This window comes from Enhydra lutris, unplaced genomic scaffold, assembly GCF_002288905.1.
Source record: "Enhydra lutris kenyoni isolate GAN:26980312 unplaced genomic scaffold, ASM228890v2 scaffoldscaffold39, whole genome shotgun sequence".
Taxonomy (NCBI): domain Eukaryota; kingdom Metazoa; phylum Chordata; class Mammalia; order Carnivora; family Mustelidae; genus Enhydra; species Enhydra lutris.
This window is the reverse complement of record NW_019154123.1, coordinates 13,028,789-13,046,672: the sequence shown is the minus strand read 5'-3', so window position 1 is coordinate 13,046,672 and position 17,884 is coordinate 13,028,789. Positions and strand designations below refer to the sequence as shown.

At 36.5% G+C, this 17,884-nt stretch overlaps 1 protein-coding gene across 2 annotated transcripts in view; it reads right to left on the bottom strand.

The window, feature by feature from the left end:
• LOC111155016 (ankyrin repeat domain 28) overlaps positions 1 to 17,884 on the bottom strand; it is a 123,643-nt gene that overhangs the window by 70,896 nt on the left and 34,863 nt on the right. For both annotated transcript variants that reach the window (XM_022515010.1, XM_022515011.1), the window contains exon 3: positions 11,343 to 11,421. In XM_022515010.1, the coding sequence (XP_022370718.1) occupies positions 11,343 to 11,421 (79 nt within the window). The remainder of the gene's footprint in view (positions 1 to 11,342; positions 11,422 to 17,884) is intronic.

Below are 17,884 nucleotides of genomic sequence, written 5' to 3'. Positions count from 1 at the left end.
TGTGGTATATATACACACAATGGAATACTATGCAGCCATCAAAAGAAATGAAATCTTGCCATTTGCAACGACGTGGATGGAACTAGAGGGTATCATGCTTAGCGAAATAAGTCAATCGGAGAAAGACAACTATCATATGATCTCCCTGATATGAGGGAGAGGAGATGCAACATGGGGGGTTAAGGGGGTAGGAGAAGAGTAAATGAAACAAGATGGGATTGGGAGGGAGACAAACCATAAGTGACTCTTAATCTCACAAAACAAACTGAGGGTTGATGGGCGGAGGGGGGTTGGGGGGGGTGGGATTATGGACATTGGGGAGGTTATGTGCTATGGTGAGTGCTGTGAAGTGTGTAAACCTGGCGATTCACAGACCTGTAACCCTGGGGATAAAAATATATGTTTATAAAAAATAAAAAAAATAAAAAAAAAAAAAGAATATTTATTGCAGTTTTTTTTTTAAAGCATATCATGACTTTGGTATAACGCAAGAGCTCATTGGAGATTATTTCATATTGCTTAATTTTCTTAAGATGGTAGCAGTTAAGGTTAACCTAATTACTATTGTAAAATGTCACCAATAATTAATATAAAAGGCAGGAGCAATCTATCCTGAACTTTCTACACCACCAATTTTTGCTGATAGCACAAACAAATTAGCCTAATTTTGTTCCTACCTTCCTCTCCATGTATTTCCTTCTCTTCTCGATCTAGAGACTCGATCAGATAAAAAACCTAGATGAAATTCTAATTTCTAACCAAACTTATTTAAAAATTCATTCAATATAAGGTTGGTGGTGGAGGCAGAATTTGAAATAAGTCTCAAACCTGGGCCTCAACAACCACAGCATTTACACCAAATTTAAGGACAACCCTTGAAGCACCACTACCCAAACTTAAAGTCTACTTTTGTAAACTTCAAGTACACTGCAAGAAGACTACTGTTCTGAGTAATATTTATTCTTTTTCTTACAGTTTTATTGAGATACAACTGACATAACACTATCAGTTTAAAAGGCACATGATTCGATGTGTATATATTATGAAAAGTTATGTTTAGTTAATATCCAACACCTCACACAGTTAAAATTTTTTTGTGTGAAAAGAACTTTGATGATCTACTCTCCTAGTAACTTTCAAATACACAGTATTGTTTACTATAGCTACCATCCTGCACATTACATCCCCAGAACTTCCTTATCTTAAAAACTAGAAGTCTGTACCTTTTGATTGCCTTTACACATTTCCCCCACTCCTGGCAACCACTAACCTCTTCTGTTTTTAGGAGTTCAGTTTTTTTCAGATTCCACCATAAATGTGAGATCATGGATTACTTATCTTTCTCTAACTTATTTCATTCAGCATAGTGTTCTCAAGGTCCAGACTGACAAGATATTGTTTTTATGGCTGAATAATATTCCATTATATGTATATACGTATGTGTGTGTATGTGCGCGCATATATATATGTACACACACACACACACACACACACACACACACACACACACACAACAAAACTTCTTTTTCCATTCATTGACAGACACTTAGGTTGTTTCCATGTCTTGGTTACTGTGAATACTGTGCACTCTAATATGGGAGTGCAGATATCTCTTTGAGGTAGTGATTTCATTTCCTTTGGATACAAAAACAGAATTGGAGTTGCTGGATCCCATGGTAGTTCCATTTTTAATTTTCCAAGGAACTTTATCCATTGGTAGCTATACCAATTTACATTCTTTCCAATAGTATACAAGGGTTCCCTTTTCTTCACATCCTCTCCAACACTTTTTATCTCTTGTATTTTTCATAAAAACCATTCTACCAAGGGTGAGATGATATCTCATTGTGGTTTTGCTTTGCATTTCCCTGATGAATAGTGATGCTGAGCATCTTTATATACCTGTTGGCCATATGTATGTCTCCTTTGAAAAAATGTCTCTTCAGTTCCTCTGCCCAAGTTTTAATTAGATTGTTTTGTTATTGATTTGTGTGAGTTTTCTATATTTTGGATATCAATTTCTTATCAGCTATATGATTTGCATATATTTTCTCCCATTCTGTAGGTTGCCGTTTCATTTTGTTGGTTTCCTTTGCTGTACTGAAGAAGCCTTTTAGTTCAATGTAGTCCTGCTTATTATTTCTGCTTCTGTTGTCAAATGCAAAAAAAAAAAAAAAAGAAAGAAAGAAAAGGAAAAGAAAAAGAAAAAGAAAAAAAAGGCAAAAGAAAAAGAAGACATCACTGTAAAGACTGATATCAAGGAACTTATCCCCTTTGTTTTCTTCTAGAAATTTTATGGTTTCATGTCTTTTATTTTTTTATTTCTTTACTTATTTGACAGAGAGAGACACAGCAAGAGAGGGAGCACAAGCAGGGGAAGTGGGAGAGGGAGAAGCAGGCTTCCCATGGAGCAGGAAGCCCGATGCAGGGCTCGATCCCAAGACCCTGTGATCATAACCTGAGCTGAAGGTAGCTGCTTAATCGACTACGCCACCCAGGCGCCCCTGGTTTCAGGTCTTACATTCAAGTCTTTAATCCATTCTGAGTTGATTTTTGTGTATGGTGTAAGACTGTGGTCTGCTTTCATTTTTCACATGTGACTGTTCAGTGTTCCCAACACCAATGATTGAAGAGATTGTCCTTAACCCATTGCATATTTTTGGCTTTGTCGCAAATTAACATATATACATAGGTTTATTTCTGGGGTCTCTTTTTGTTCCACTGATGTGTCTATTTTTATTTTTTTAAGATTTTATTTATTTATTTGACAGAGAGAAATCACAAGTAGGCAGAGAGGCAGGCAGAGAGAGAGGAGGAAGCAGGCTCCCCGCCGAGCAGAAAGCCCGATGTGGGGCTCAAACCCAGGACCTGGGATCATGACCTGAGCCGAAGGCAGCGGCTTAACCCACTGAGCCACCCAGGCGCCCCAAGATGTGTCTATTTTTATATCAATACTATGCTGGTGTGATTACTACAACTTTGTGATATAGTTTGAAATCAGAAAATCTGCTATTTCTAGCCTTGTTCTTTTTCAAGATTGTTTGGACTGTTTGGGGTCTTTGTGGTCCCATACAAATTTCAGGACTGTTTTTCCTACTTCTGTTAAAATGCCATTGGAATTTTATGCACTGAATCTGTAGACTACTTTGGGTAGTACAGACATTTAACAATATCAATTCTTCTAATCCATGAGCATGGAGTATCTTCCCGTTTATTTTTATCTTCTTCATTTTCTTTCATTATGTCTTACAAGTTTTCAGTGTACAGATCTTTCACCTGCTTAACTATATCTGTTGCTATTTTACCCTTTTTGATGCAACTGTAAATGGGACTTTCTTAATTTCTCTTTCTGATAGTGCATTATCAATGTATAGAAAGAAATACAACACACTTATGTATATCAATTCTGTATCCTGAAACTTTACTCAATTTATTTATTAGTTCTAACAGTTTTTTGGTGAAGTCTACAGTTTTCTATATGTAATATTATATCATCTATAAGTAGAGACAGTTTTACTTCTTTCCAATTTGGATTGCCTTTAATTTCGTTTTCTTGCCTAACTGCTGGCTAGGGCTTCCAGGGCTATGTTGAGTAAAAGCGATGAGAATGGTATCTACATCTTGCTCCTGATTTTAGCGGAAAAGTTTTCAGCTCTTCACCACTAAGTATGATGACAGCTGTGGGCTTGTCATATATGGCGTTATTTTATTGAGGTATGTTCCCTCTATGCACACTTTATTAAGTGTTTTAATCGTGAATGGATGTTGAATTTTGTCAAATGTTTTTTTCTGCATCTGAGATGACCATATAATTTTTATCCTTTATTTTGTTAATTGGTACATCTCACTGATTTGCAGATGTTGAACCGTTCCTGCATCCCTGCATAAATACCACTTGAAAATGGTATACGAGGGACGCCTGGGTGGCTCAGTTGGTTGGACGACTGCCTTCGGCTCAGGTCATGATCCTGGGGTCCCGGGATCGAGTCCCGCATCGGGCTCCCAGCTCCACGGGGAGTCTGCTTCTCTCTCTGACCTTCTCCTCGCTCATGCTCTCTCTCACTGTCTCTCTCTCAAATAAATAAATAAAATCTTTAAAAAAAAAAAAAAAAGAAAATGGTATACGATCCTTTTAATGTACTGCTGAATTTGGTTTGCTAATACTGTGTTGAGGATTTCCGCATCTCTGTTCATTAGGAATACTGACCTATAATTTTCATTTCTTACAGTATTCTTGTCTGGTTTTGTTATCTGGACAATACTTGCCTCATAAAAAAAAAGTTTGGAAGTGTTCTTTCCTCTTTAAAATTTGGTAGAATTCACAAGTGAAGACATCTGTCCTAACTTGTCTTTGTTTTAATTACAGACTCTATCACCTTACTAGTAATCGGTCTGTTCAGATTGCCTATAAATGATGCAATCTTGGTAGTTTGCAGGCTTCTACAAATTTATCAATTTTCCTTGATTGTCCAATTTGTTGGTATATAACTATTCACTGTCTCTTATAATCTTTTATATTTCTGTGTTATCAGCTGGAATGTCTCCTGATCTTATTTAACTTGAGTACTCTCCTTTTTCTTGGTAAGTCTAGTTAAAGGTTTGTCTGTTTTGTTTTTATTTTTTAAATATTTTATTTATTTATTTGACAGAGTGAGCAATCACAAGTAGGCAGAGAGAAAGGGAAAGCAGGCTCCCTGCTGAGCAGAGAGCATGATGCAGGGCTTGATCCCAGGACCCTGAGATCATGACCTGAGCCGAAGGCAAAGGCTTAACCCACCGAGCCACCCAGGCACCCCTTGTTTATTTTTGTTTTTAAATGAGCTCTTAGTTTCACTGATTTTTCTTTTGTTTTTAAAAATTTCACTTATTTCCTCAGAAAACTATAGAATACTCATGAAAGAAATTGAGGAAGACACAAAGAAATGAAAAAATGTTTCATGTTCATGAATTGGAAGAACAGATCTTGTGAAAATATCTATGCTACCTAGAGCAATCCACACATTTAATGCAATCCGTATCAAAATACAATCAATTTTTTTCACAGAAATGAAACAAGTAATACTAAAATTTGTATGGAACCAGAAAAGACTCCAAATAGCCAGAGGAACATTGAAAAAGAAAACCAAAGCTGACGGCATTACAATTCCAGACTCCAAGCTCTAATCATCAAGACAGTATGGCACTGGCACAAAAACAGACACACAAATCAATGGAAAACAATAGAGAACCCAGAAATGGGACTCTCAACTCTACAGTCAACTAATCTTCGACAAAGTAGGAAAGAATTGTCTAGTGGAAAAAAGTCTCTTCAATAAATGGTGTTGGGAAAATTGGAAAGCCACATGCAGAAGAATGAAACTGGACCATTTCCTTACACCACACACAAAAATAGACTCAAAGTGGATGAAAGACCTCAATATGAGACAGGAATCCATCAAAATCTTTGAGGAGAACACAGGCACCAACCTCTGTGACCTCAGCCACAACAACTTCTTGCTAGACATGTCTCCAAAGGCAAGGGAAACAAAGGCAAAAATGAACTACTGGGACTTCATCAAGATCAAAAGATTTTGCACAGCAAAGGAAACAGTCAACAAAACCAAAGACACCCGACAGGATGGGAGAAGATATTTGCAAATGACATATCGGACAAAGGGCTAAGATCCAAAATCTATAAAGAACTTATCAAACTCAACACCCAAAGAACAAATAATCCAATCAAAAAATGGGCAGAAGATAGGAACAGACATTTCTACAAAGGAGACATCCAAATGGACAAGAGACACATAAAAAATGCTCAACATCACTCAGCATCAGGGAAATACAAATCAAAACCACAGTGAGATACCATCTCACACCAGTCAGAATGGCTAAAATGACTTTCCTAAAGTCAGGAAACGACAGGTGCTGGCAAGGTTACAGAGAAAGGGAGCCTTCCTACACTGCTGGTAGGAATGCAAGCTGATACAGCCACTCTGGAAAACAGTATGGAGGTTCCTCAAAAAGTTGAAAACAGAGCTACCCTACGACCCAACAATTGTACTATGGTTTTTGCCCCAAAGACACAAATGCAGTGACCTGAAGGGGCACCTGCACCCCAATGTTTATAGCAGCAAGGTCCACAATAGCCAAACTATGGGAAGAGCCTAGATGTCCATCGACAGATGAATGGATAAAGAAGATGAGGTATATATATTATCTATCCATCCATACATAAATACAATGGACTATTATGCAGCCATCAGAGAGAAAAATGAAATCTTGCCATTTGCAATGATGATGGAACTAGAGGGTACTATGCTATGTGAAATAAGTCAATCAGAGAAAGACAATTATCACATGATCTCATTGATATGAGGAATCTGAGAAGTAAGACAGAGGATCACTGATACGAGGAATCTGAGAAATAAGACTGAGGGGGAAGGGAGGGAAAAATGAAACAAGAGATTAAGAGACTCCTAATCTCAGGAAACAAACTGAGGGTTGTTGGAGGTGAGAAGGGTAGGAGGGATTGGGTGGCTGGGTGATGGACATTGGTGAGGGTTATGTGCTATGGTGAACATTGTGAATTGTGTAAGACTGATGAATCACAGACCTGTACCTCTGGAACAAATAATACATTATATGTTAATTTTTAAAAAAACATTATATAGGAAAAATTTTTTTCACTTATTTCTACTCTGATCTTTGTTATTCTCTTCTTTCTAGTAACTTTGGGCTTGTTTTTTTCTTACTCCTTGAGGTGAAAAGCCAAGCTGAGTTCTTTCTTTTTTCTATTAATGCAGGCATTTATTGCTATGAACTTATCTCTCAGAATTGCTTTTGCCATATCCCATTAAGTTTTAAGTATGCTGTACTCTCATTTTCATTGGTCTCAAGATAGTTTTTGCTCTTTCTTTTTTGACCTACTGGTTGTTCAGTAATGTTTAACCACCCCCCCCAACATATTTGTGAATTTTCAAGCTTCATTCTTTTGATTTCTAGTTTCAGATCACTGTGGTTGAAAAGATGCTAGATGGGATTTCAGTCTTAATTATGAAAGGCTGTTTTGTGGCCTAACATGATCCTGGAGAATCTTCCACATATGCTTGAGAAGAATGTATATTCTGATGCTTTTGGATAGAATATTCTGTAAACACCTGCTAAATCTACCTGCTCTATGTGTACTTTAAGCCCAATGTCTTATTTATTTACTATCTGAAAATTCTTTGAATATAATTAGGTTTTTATTAGCTTGTTATTCTGGAAATCTATTTGTTAATACTTAGAATTCAGTAGCTAGCTTATACGTTTTGATTTCTAAGTTATCTACTACATCCTCCATAAAACTATTCTTTTTTTTTTTTTTTTAAAGATTTTATTTATTTATTTGACAGAGAGATCACAAGCAGGCAGAGAGGCAGGCAGAGAGAGGAGGAAGCAGGCTCCCTGCTGAGCAGAGAGCCCGATGCGGGGCTCGATCCCAGGACCCTGAGATCATGACCCGAGCCAAAGGCAGCGGCCCAACCCACTGAGCCACCCAGGCGCCCCTCCGTAAAACTATTCTAATCAACTGTCAAAGAGTTAATGGGAATTTTAAATTGATATAACATGAAAGAATAATTATTTTAAAAATTATTAATTTTATACATATCAGTATGAACCTTCAAATACATAAAATTATGGCAAATGTTAAAACCCATCAAACTAAAATTCCTTCTGACTCAGATTTCAGTCTTCAACTATGTAAAAAGGTATTTTTATAGAAGGTCATGACAGTCAGTCTATACAGCATGAACTTTAAAAGTTAGGAACACATTTCTAATTACTCCCTAATCTTCTGACTTGTTAGAGCTCTATTTTCTACAAATTATAAGAGCCTTTTCACTCATTATTTGCTGAGCTACTGGGGCTGTGTTCAGTAAGACACTTATGTACTTACCTATAGTTTTAAAGGCTTTTTTTTTTAAATTCTAGAATTTGTTGAGTAAGAATATTCTATACAGAGTCTATTTTGTTTCATGGTCTCTCTGGACTGTGGAAATAAACTCCTATCCGTACTTCCCTCACTTAAATAACTCTTTCCAGTTTATCATTTCAGATTGTGACTGGATTTCACAATGGGGAAGAGAGAATTTTTAAGAGACTATATCTAAAAATCACTAAAAAAATGTAATTCCTGACACCAGGAATTTACTTATTTGGCAGGACCAAAAAAAAGTTGAGTAAAGAAAGAAGGGCTGCTTAAAAAAATATATTAATAACCAAATTTTGAGTATCTATGATGTACCAGCGGCTTTTCTAGGTATCTTAACTGCAACATCTCATTTGCTTTAAACCTATAAAATCTGTATTATTTCCACTTTTTGGAAAAGGAAGTTGAGCCTGAGAGATTAAATAACTTCTCAAAGATCACAGAGGTGCTACTAGGTGGGACCAAGATTTGTACCTAAATCTGTCTGGACACTATCTGCAGTGCCTCTCATGGCAACATATAGACTGGTTTATTTATTTATTTTTCATCTGTAAGTTGAAAATGAAGGTTCTGGTTTAGTAGATACTTGGCCTTAGATTTCATTCCAGATCCAAGTAAGTTTTTATTTATTTATTTTTTCTTAGAGCCTAGGTGGCAGTCTGAAGAAAAACAAATCATTTGTTTTCTTTCCTTTTTACTTACCTGAACCTTGTAACCCCACATTCCCACATTTCCACCTCTCCCATTCTCACTTCAACTAAAGACTTGGGAAACTGAGATCAAAATGTAAAGCCTAAACTTATATTACTGGGGAGTCTGAGTGGCTCTGTCAGTTAAGCACCTGACTCTCGATTTTGGCTCAGGTCATGACCTCAGGGTCATGAGATGGAGTGTCCTGGCCCCACAACCCACCCACCCCTTGTGCTGGGTGAGGAGCCTGCTTAAGATTCTCTCTCTCCCTCACCTTTTGCCCCTCCCCTCCCCACCCCACCATGGGAGTTTACATTCTAGTAAGGAGAGAATGATAGGAAATGACTAAGTAAAATTTTAGAAGGATATCAGATAATAATAAGTACTAGAAAAAAATAGATAACATGGAGAGGAAAAGGATGGTGACAGTGGTGGCAGTGATCAGGGACAACTTCATCCCAGAGGTAACATTTCAGGAAGGACATAAAAAAGGCAAGTAAAGGAACAAGTCATGTGGTTACCTGAGAAAAGAGAATTTGAGGCTAAAGAAGGAACATTTCAAATACCCAGAGATGGTAAGCCAGTGCCATTAGAGTAGAATGTGCAAAAGGGAGAGTAGTAGAAATTGAAGTCAAAAGAAATTTGGACAAGGAAAATACAGTATGAGACCAATGTAAAAACTTAGTTTTATTCTGAAAACTTAAATTAATTAGTGACTTTATTTTTCCAGCCCAAAACACTACATGAGCTATTACCTCATGAAACTGGTAAAACACAATGTAATACTAAAAGTAGTTTTCCAAGACAAGTTGAAATAGCATTTATACATATATAGTGGTTAATTTTATACATTATTTCTCTTTGAATTATTCAAAAGAAATTAGGCATTCTCTCAAATGCTTATTTCAAAGCTGGTATCTGATATTACTATATTCATAAAGCTCATCTGACTACTGTACTTACAAATATGAAGAAGTCAGCCTTCTGTAAGTAGCTCAAAATCCCTGATGCAAAAATTCACTTTAAAAGCCAGGTAGTGAGTCAAATGGAACATCTGAAGTTTCTCCTAGATTATAAACTGAAAATGGGAAGAAGATCCCTCCACTTTAAGTCATAAAATCTTTATGTTAAAATGGAAGTAAATGAACAGAAATCCACATGTGTTAAAATAAAAAATGAAGTAGAGTTCTTACCCAAAGTCCAAGACATTAAACTAACTAGAATGTACTGTTTCTAACATAGCTATGTCTTAAAGAAAAAAGAAACTGTTTCTTAGACAATGTTTGTAAAGAAAACTGCATATATAAACCTATATCCCATCAATTCATATTATTATAATAGAAGCCTCAATCAAGAGGAAATATGATTTTTTTCTTGTACCTCCTCAGTTCTCATTTCTAGTAAATTTAAGCTGCTAACTAGTGAGCTAGCATCCGTAGAGGAATAGATACTTTCAAGAAAGTGCTTCTATGATGAAGTTACTCATGAAGAAACTAACAGAAGAATATCAGCTGGGGAGCACTAAGTAATGTATATATTGTACCCCTGAAACTAACAGTTCAACAAAAAAAAGTACCAGCTGGGTCAATATTCAGCTATACTTAATTCTATATGATCATGCAATCTGTTATAAAACCCAGATTTTAAAATTTTTATTTATTTATGAAATGACAAAATTCTGTTTAGGTTTTCTTTTTTAGAGAGAGCAGAAGAGAGCACAAGCAGAGGGAGAGAGAGAAGCTCAAGCAGGTTCCATGTCTAGCACGGTGCCTGATGCAGGTTCAATCTCATGACCCTGAGATCAGAACTGAGCCTAAATCAAGAGTAAGACGCATAAGTGACCGAGCTACCCAGGCACCCCTCTATTTAGGCTACCGAATGAGATCTTCATTCAAAAATTCTCTCAGTGCTCCTACTCCCAAATATGAAATGAATGATACTATTTCTCCAATTGCATTATGTGTCAATCTATAATCTGGCAACATAAACACAATACAAAAATGTGCATCCTTTTCCAATAAATATAATAATCTGGCGACAACAAAAATATTTCTAAGCTCTGTATGACTGCAGGCAGTCTGATCACAATAGGAGCTATTCCGTAAAAAACAGTTCCACCATTACTGCATACTGCAAAGTCTTAAACAGTTTAGGAGAAATTAAAAGATAAAGTACAGGTTTCTATTTTACAGGCCCTCAAAAAGAGTCAGATAAAAGCTATTTAAAGACAGACACCTTGCTGGCATCGCTTTCAAAATATATCCCAATCACCCCATTCCTCACTCCCTCCACTCCTGCACTTGGTCCAAGCCACATCACCTCCTTCTAGCAGAACTGCAATTGTCTCCCAGTCACTCTGTGGTTAATCAGGCCTACTATGAATATTCTATATAATGCCTGAGCCTAGATATTGTTCATCTCACTCTATTATCCTGACCTACTTTTTCATTTTTCTATAGCACTTAATCATCTTCTAATATGCTCTAATATTTACTTGTATTTACAGCCTGTTTTCCTTATTGGAGTATATACCCCCCAAGGGCAGTCATCTTTGTTTTGCTCTTCGACATACTCGAAGCACGAGAACAGTATCTGGCACTTTGAAACAAATATACAGAAATGGTCAACCAGGTTTCATAAATATTAATTTGACAAAAATATGCATGATGTGCTCTTATTAACCAGAGCTTTATCATACCAGATAAAATAAGCAGTTCGATGATTTCTGCATCTCCAAGATAGGCAGCAGCGTGCAGTGGAGTTCTCTTTTCATTGTCCTATAAGAAGAGGAAAGGTGGAATGTAAGTTTTAATATAAAATCAATTTCAGTATACTTTAAATGAAGGAAAACCATTAACTACCAACTTACTGGTTCCATAACCCTAGTCTAAGCAACCCATTAACAGATTTTTTTCTGTGCTAGAAGAAGAAAGGCCAAAAAAAAAAAAAAATTTTTTTTTGGTCTTAAAGGAACGGCTTTATTAAGAAGAGCAAAAATAAAATCTAAGGTGACAGAAAAATAGCTTCTTAGGCTTTCTTTGAATAAAAATGTCTATGCTGCTGATATACATAAGCAAATTTCCTTTATTCCATCCTATTTTTCCCCTCAATATACTTCCACAGTTTTACACAGTTTGGAACTGTTGACCTAACTAAATAAAACAAATCTTAACAAAAGGTTTGAGTATCAAAAAATGTTTCCACAGGTACCCCAAAATTTTTCTCTGGGGATTTGAAGCTATCCCTTAAAATAACCTTAAGGATTTCTTAAAATTCCTGCCAATTTTATTTGTGGCTTTAAAATATATTCCTATCTTTGGAAATATAAAAAATACACAGTCTTCTATTTTGGCCAGTGAAAGAAACCATCAACAAAACAAAAAGGCAGTCTACTGAATGGGAAGAGATAGTTGCAAATGATAAATCCCACAAGAGGTTAATACCCAAAATACATCAAGAATCTAAATGACTCAAGACCAAAAAAACAAGCAATCCAATTAAAAAATGGGCAGAGAACCTGAAGAGACATTTTTCCGAAGACATACATATAGTCAACAGACACATTAAACTAACTGCCATCACTCATCATCAGGAAATCAAATTAAAACCATAATGAGATATCATTTTACACCTGTCAGAATGGCTAAAGTCAAAAGGACAAGAAATAACAAGAGTTGGCAAGGATGTGGAGAGAAAGGAATCCTGTGCACTGTTGGTGGGCATGCAGCGTAGTCACTGTGCAAAACACTGTGAAGCTTCCTCGAAAAATTAAAAATAGAATTACCATAGGACCCAGTAATTCCACAACTGGCTTTACCCAAAGGAAACAAAAACACTAATTCGAAGGGATACACGTGCACCCCTATGTTTATTGTAGCATTGCATATAATAGCTAAACTATGAAAGCAGCTCAAATGTCCACCCACAGACAACTGGATAAAGAAGATGTGTATACATACACAATGGACTATTATTTAGCCATAAAAAAGAACAAAATCTTGCCATTTGCAACAACATGGATGGACCTAAGGGGTACCTAAGTGAAATAAGTCATTCGGAGAAAGACAAATACCATATGAATTTATGACGAATTTATGAAACAAAACAAATGAAAAAGAAAAAGACAAAAAAAAACCCCCAAAACAAGAACAAAAACAAAACCCACTCTAAAATACAGAGAATAAATTGGTGGTTGCCAGAGGGGAGATGGGTTGAGGGAATGGGTAAAATAAATAAAGGAGTTTCAGAGTACACCTATCTCGACAAGCACTGAGAAATGTATAAAACTTTTCAATCATTACACTGAACACCTGAAACTAATATAATAATAATGTATTTAATTATACTTCAATTAAAAAAAAATACTCTTTCAAATCTTCCTTCAAGAAAGATACACCCAATGCAAGGCTTGATGTACCTCCTTTCCCCTCCCCCACAAACACCAATGATATCCAGTTTGAGAAGCAAGATTTTGAGGCAGAATCACATTCAGGGATTTTTAATTCATATTTACACCTCATGTAAAGTTACAAAAATGTTTCTTTTTCTTTTCTTAAAGATTTAATTTATTTATTTGAGAGAGAGAGAGAGAAAGAGAATGAGAGAAAGAGCAAACACCAGGGGAGAGGGAGAAGCTGTCTCTCCACCGAGCAGGAAGCCCAATATGGGTTCAATCCCAGGAGCCTGGGATCATGACCTGAGCCGAATGAACCAACCCAGAGCCCCAAAAGTATTGTTTCTGAGAAAGCTATTTATTTGTACTTATGTTGAAATTTACACCCATTTTTTGGATAGAGGATCTGAGATAGACTGTTAATTGTTTTCCATTATTTATTTTCCGTTTGTCCATAGGAATAAAGTTGCAGCTGGTAATTTACCCATGCAGTGAGAGAATATACTCCTAAGTCTGCCTTTAAATTTTGTTACTTAATGTGGACCAGTGTGGTATGTGAACTGGAAGTAAAGACACAACTTTCAGGTCATCCTCAACTTAAAAGACAGTCACCTTACATCTGGATTAATACTTTCCACTTCCCACAGGCTGGAAGACAGATGTGAAACTGAGCCAGCTTTTAACCCTACAGAGGTAGGCCAATATCCTGGAAGATGGTCATGATTTTGAATGATCTTATAGAACAGACTTGCTCCACAAACCTGAACCACTAACTCCTATAACAACTAGGAGAAATAAATTTCTCTTTTTAAAATATATTTGTGTGTGAGAGCCCAGAGAGAGAGAGAGAGCAGAGCGAGAGGGAGGCAGAGAAGCATTTCCCTGCTGAGCAAGGAGTCTGATATGGGACTTGATCCCAGAACCCTGGGATGATGACCTGAGCTGAAGGCAGATGCTTAACAGACTGACCCACCCAGGCATCCCTAAATTTCTCATTTAAATAGGTATTGTACTGGGGGCTATTTTACCATATTAGCTTTCAGGATTTAAGAAAATGAGTAAGTTTATTTCACATCATAATAATTTTCTAGTTTGGTAATACCCCACTTACTCTAAGAAAGAACAGTCAGACAATTGAGAATAAATTAGGGGAAAAAAGCTGCTAGTCAAAAGAGGGGTTAAAAAAAATATTAATAGGCAATCCAAAAAAGGTTTAACAGTAGCATATAAAGGTATTATAAATATGTGTGTAAAACAATTATCACTGGCTCTTCACTGGCTTCTTTATATAATTTTAATATATTTGTAACATTGTTTTTGTCCTTATAATAGTAATAGGTACTTCAATAAAAGGAGGTTGGCATAGTGACTATCAATGTTATTTAATAAGCTAAGAGCTCGTCTCTCTAACCGCAATTAATTTCCATAAGAGCATGTTTTTTTATTCCAATATATACCTCAGCAAACAGAATGCTTTGCACAAAAATCACTGAATAGTTGTTGAAAAAGCTAACATAGAACCATCAAAATCTCAGGCTTTATTCAAAGCTGAACCCTAATTTAGTCATTTTAATAAAAGATCCTTGGTTTAAGGCTTTTCAGTGTTAATCATTAAGACAGCAAACTCTAGAATGTTTAAGTATGATCAGACTTAAAAAATTGAGAAACAGGGCGCCTGGGTGGCTCAGTGGGTTAAGCCGCTGCCTTCGGCTCAGGTCATGATCTCAGGGTCCTGGGATCGAGTCCCACATCGGGCTCTCTGCTCAGCAGGGAGCCTGCTTCCCTCTCTCTCTCTGCCTGCCTCTCTGTCTACTTGTGAACTCTGTCTGTCAAATAAATAAATTAAAAAAAAAATTGAGAAACATATCTATTACAAAGGATAAACCACACACACAGTGCACACACAAAGTGAGTCATTTACGTGTAAGAGATGTCTGCAATTCTATGACTCAATGCCTTGAATACTACTCATGTATTTTATGACTCATGAGCATAGTTTTCCTCTCTACAAATCAAACTGAAGGAAAAAAAGAACACTTTGGTTAATTTTAAAAGAAATAAATTTATGAATATATTTAATTTACTACAATTAAATACTGAAAATTACACAATAAAATATTTAAGGTCTCTTCAGAAAAATTTATTAAAATAAAAAAATGACTATCCCCTTGTATGTACTAATTTTATTTCAAGGAATCTTTTTAAGATAAAGATAATCTAATGTATATGCAAACGAAATAATTAAGTATATTGATAGATTATTGTAGGAAGGAAAATAATGGAAACAACTTAAATGCCCACCAAAGGGGAATGATTAAAATGAAACACAAGAAGTTCCTGATCAACCTTCATTTAACCAACTCATTAATCAATAGTCTCTGTTTCCTGAGTAAAACTAAAGGTGGCTTTGGCACACCATGTATTTTGACTATTAGGGTACCACTAGTAAGCCCTTATGCTTTCGTTCCCACCACTGGGTATCTATTTATCAAGGGTAGGATATGTTTGTTACCACAACAGTTTGTGCAAATTGTGCCTGCAATCATAACTATGTGACTTAATTAAATATTATTTAAACTGATAAAACAGGAATGAAAAAAGCAAACTGTTTCTATGATCACTAGGTTGAACATCGCATGAAGACTCAATAAAGGTAAGCTACCACAAAAGGGGCTACTGAGTTGGGTGTGGCTGAAAATTGAATCACTAAGGCAAATAGCAAACAAATGAAGATATTTGATTCTTCAATGTCTAGATTCTCCTATCACTTAAAGAAACCCAAATGGGTTAAAGATAATGCACTGGGGGGGTAGATCTGTACAAGGAAGATAGAAATGAACAATGGTGTCAACAAAAAAGCTTTGGCTCAATTACAAAACAAATGGCTGGCAAATACACATTTTTGCAGTAAAATGCTTAAAGATCACTTTTTATTGCTCCCTTTGTTAGACTGATTTAACTTAACTACCAATTATGAAAGTTACCAGGTAAGAGAACTTCTAGAGGAACATCCATAACATGAGACACTATGTAAGCATTCTACATCCAATCCCATTGTGTGGGTTATTTTCCCTCTGCACATCCAGGCAGTGCTCTAATACCAGGTGGTCTTGCCACTCAACTCAATTCTGATACTATCAACTAGGAGAGCATTAGATCCCACAGGCTATAGGTTCAGTCCTATAAAACTCTGCTTCCCCTGGCCCCCACTTCAAATGCCGATAGCAAGTCCAGGCTGTGAACACCTGTGCTTCTTCTACCCCAACAGCTATTAATCAGAGGTTCCCCTGGCTCCCACCTTGCTGTGGTATTCACAGGGTTCAGGAAACCAGTTTTCTCACTACATTACCGGTTTATTACAAGGATATTAGAAGATACAAAGCAACAGCCAGATGTCAGAGAAACAGAGTGAGATGCTGAACAAAGAACTTCCATCCTGGTTATACCAGGTGTCCAGCACAGTGTAAGTATTAAGTGTTTCTGGTTAACCAACTCAGAAGCTCTCCAAACTCCCTCCTTCGGGGTTTTTATGGAGGTTTCATTACATAGGCACAACTGATTAAATTGCCATCCACTGGCAAATGAGCTTAATCTCCAGCTCCTCCACTCCCTATAGGTAATGGCAGGCGGGTAGGAGAGAAAAGTCCCCATCCTCTAATCACAAGGTTGGCTCCACAGGCTACTAGCCTCCATTCTAAGCTTTCTAAAAGTCACATCATTAACACAGAAAAGATATTTTTCATTGCTCTATCACAGGAAATTCCAAGGGTTTTTAGGAGCTAAGTGCCAGAAATAGGATTATAAATCACAGTATCACACTATGCTCCCAATTTAAAATAACAAGCAGACCTCAATGTTCCTTATCAATGGAAAAGTCTCTAAAGCACAGTGATAAATGAAAAAATGCAGGCCCAGAAAAACTGTTATGATAAAAGCAGTCAATACACCCACTTAGGCCTTAATATGGGTAAAATAAGTATCCTTTGGAAGGATACTCTAGACACTAATACAGTGATCACCTGTGGGTGAACTGGCGGACTAGGGTTTAAAGTGTGAGAAAGAGTTATTTTTCACTATTTGTGGCCTTTGGTATTGTTTGGAGGTATCACCATGTGCAGGTTTCAAAAAGTAAAAGAAAAAAGAAAAAATTAAAAATAACATTAAAACCAACTGAAAAGCTACTTATTAAAAATTCTTAAAAATAATTTACCAAGCCAGACATTTCACAAGTATCAGGTACCCATTTAGGGGAAAAAAAAAAAAAGTTTCTTAGATATCAAGTCAGTTTTTTTTAAAGATTTTTTTTTTTTTTTTTAAGAGATCACAAGTAGGCAGAGAGGCAGGCAAAGAGAGAGAGGAGGAAGCAGGCCCCCCGCTGGGCAGAGCGCCCAATGCGGGGCTCGATACCAGGACCCCGGGATCACGACCCGAGCCGAAGGCAGAGGCCCTAACCCACTAAGCCACCCTGGCGCCCCTCAAGTCAGTTTTTTTTTTAAAGAAACTATTGTATCTCAATGTAGCATTCCTAAAAAAAAAAAATCTCAACTAGAATTATTCAATACACATACTGGACTCAAACAACAAAGGTTAACCCATTCAATCACATGGTTTTCATCATTTGATCATTTGAACTACACATTTCTTAAAGTTCTTATATAAGTAATCAGAAAGATATTTTGTGCATATGATTAGGACAACAAAAAAATTAAATCCCCACCCTCCCCAAATAAAAAAATAGCTATAATTTTTATAAGCAATTATCCTGAAAGAAGATAATATACATTAGATAGGTTAGGAAGATCAGTGATTGCTAACCACCTGGGGGTTGGGCCACAGGCATATGCTGG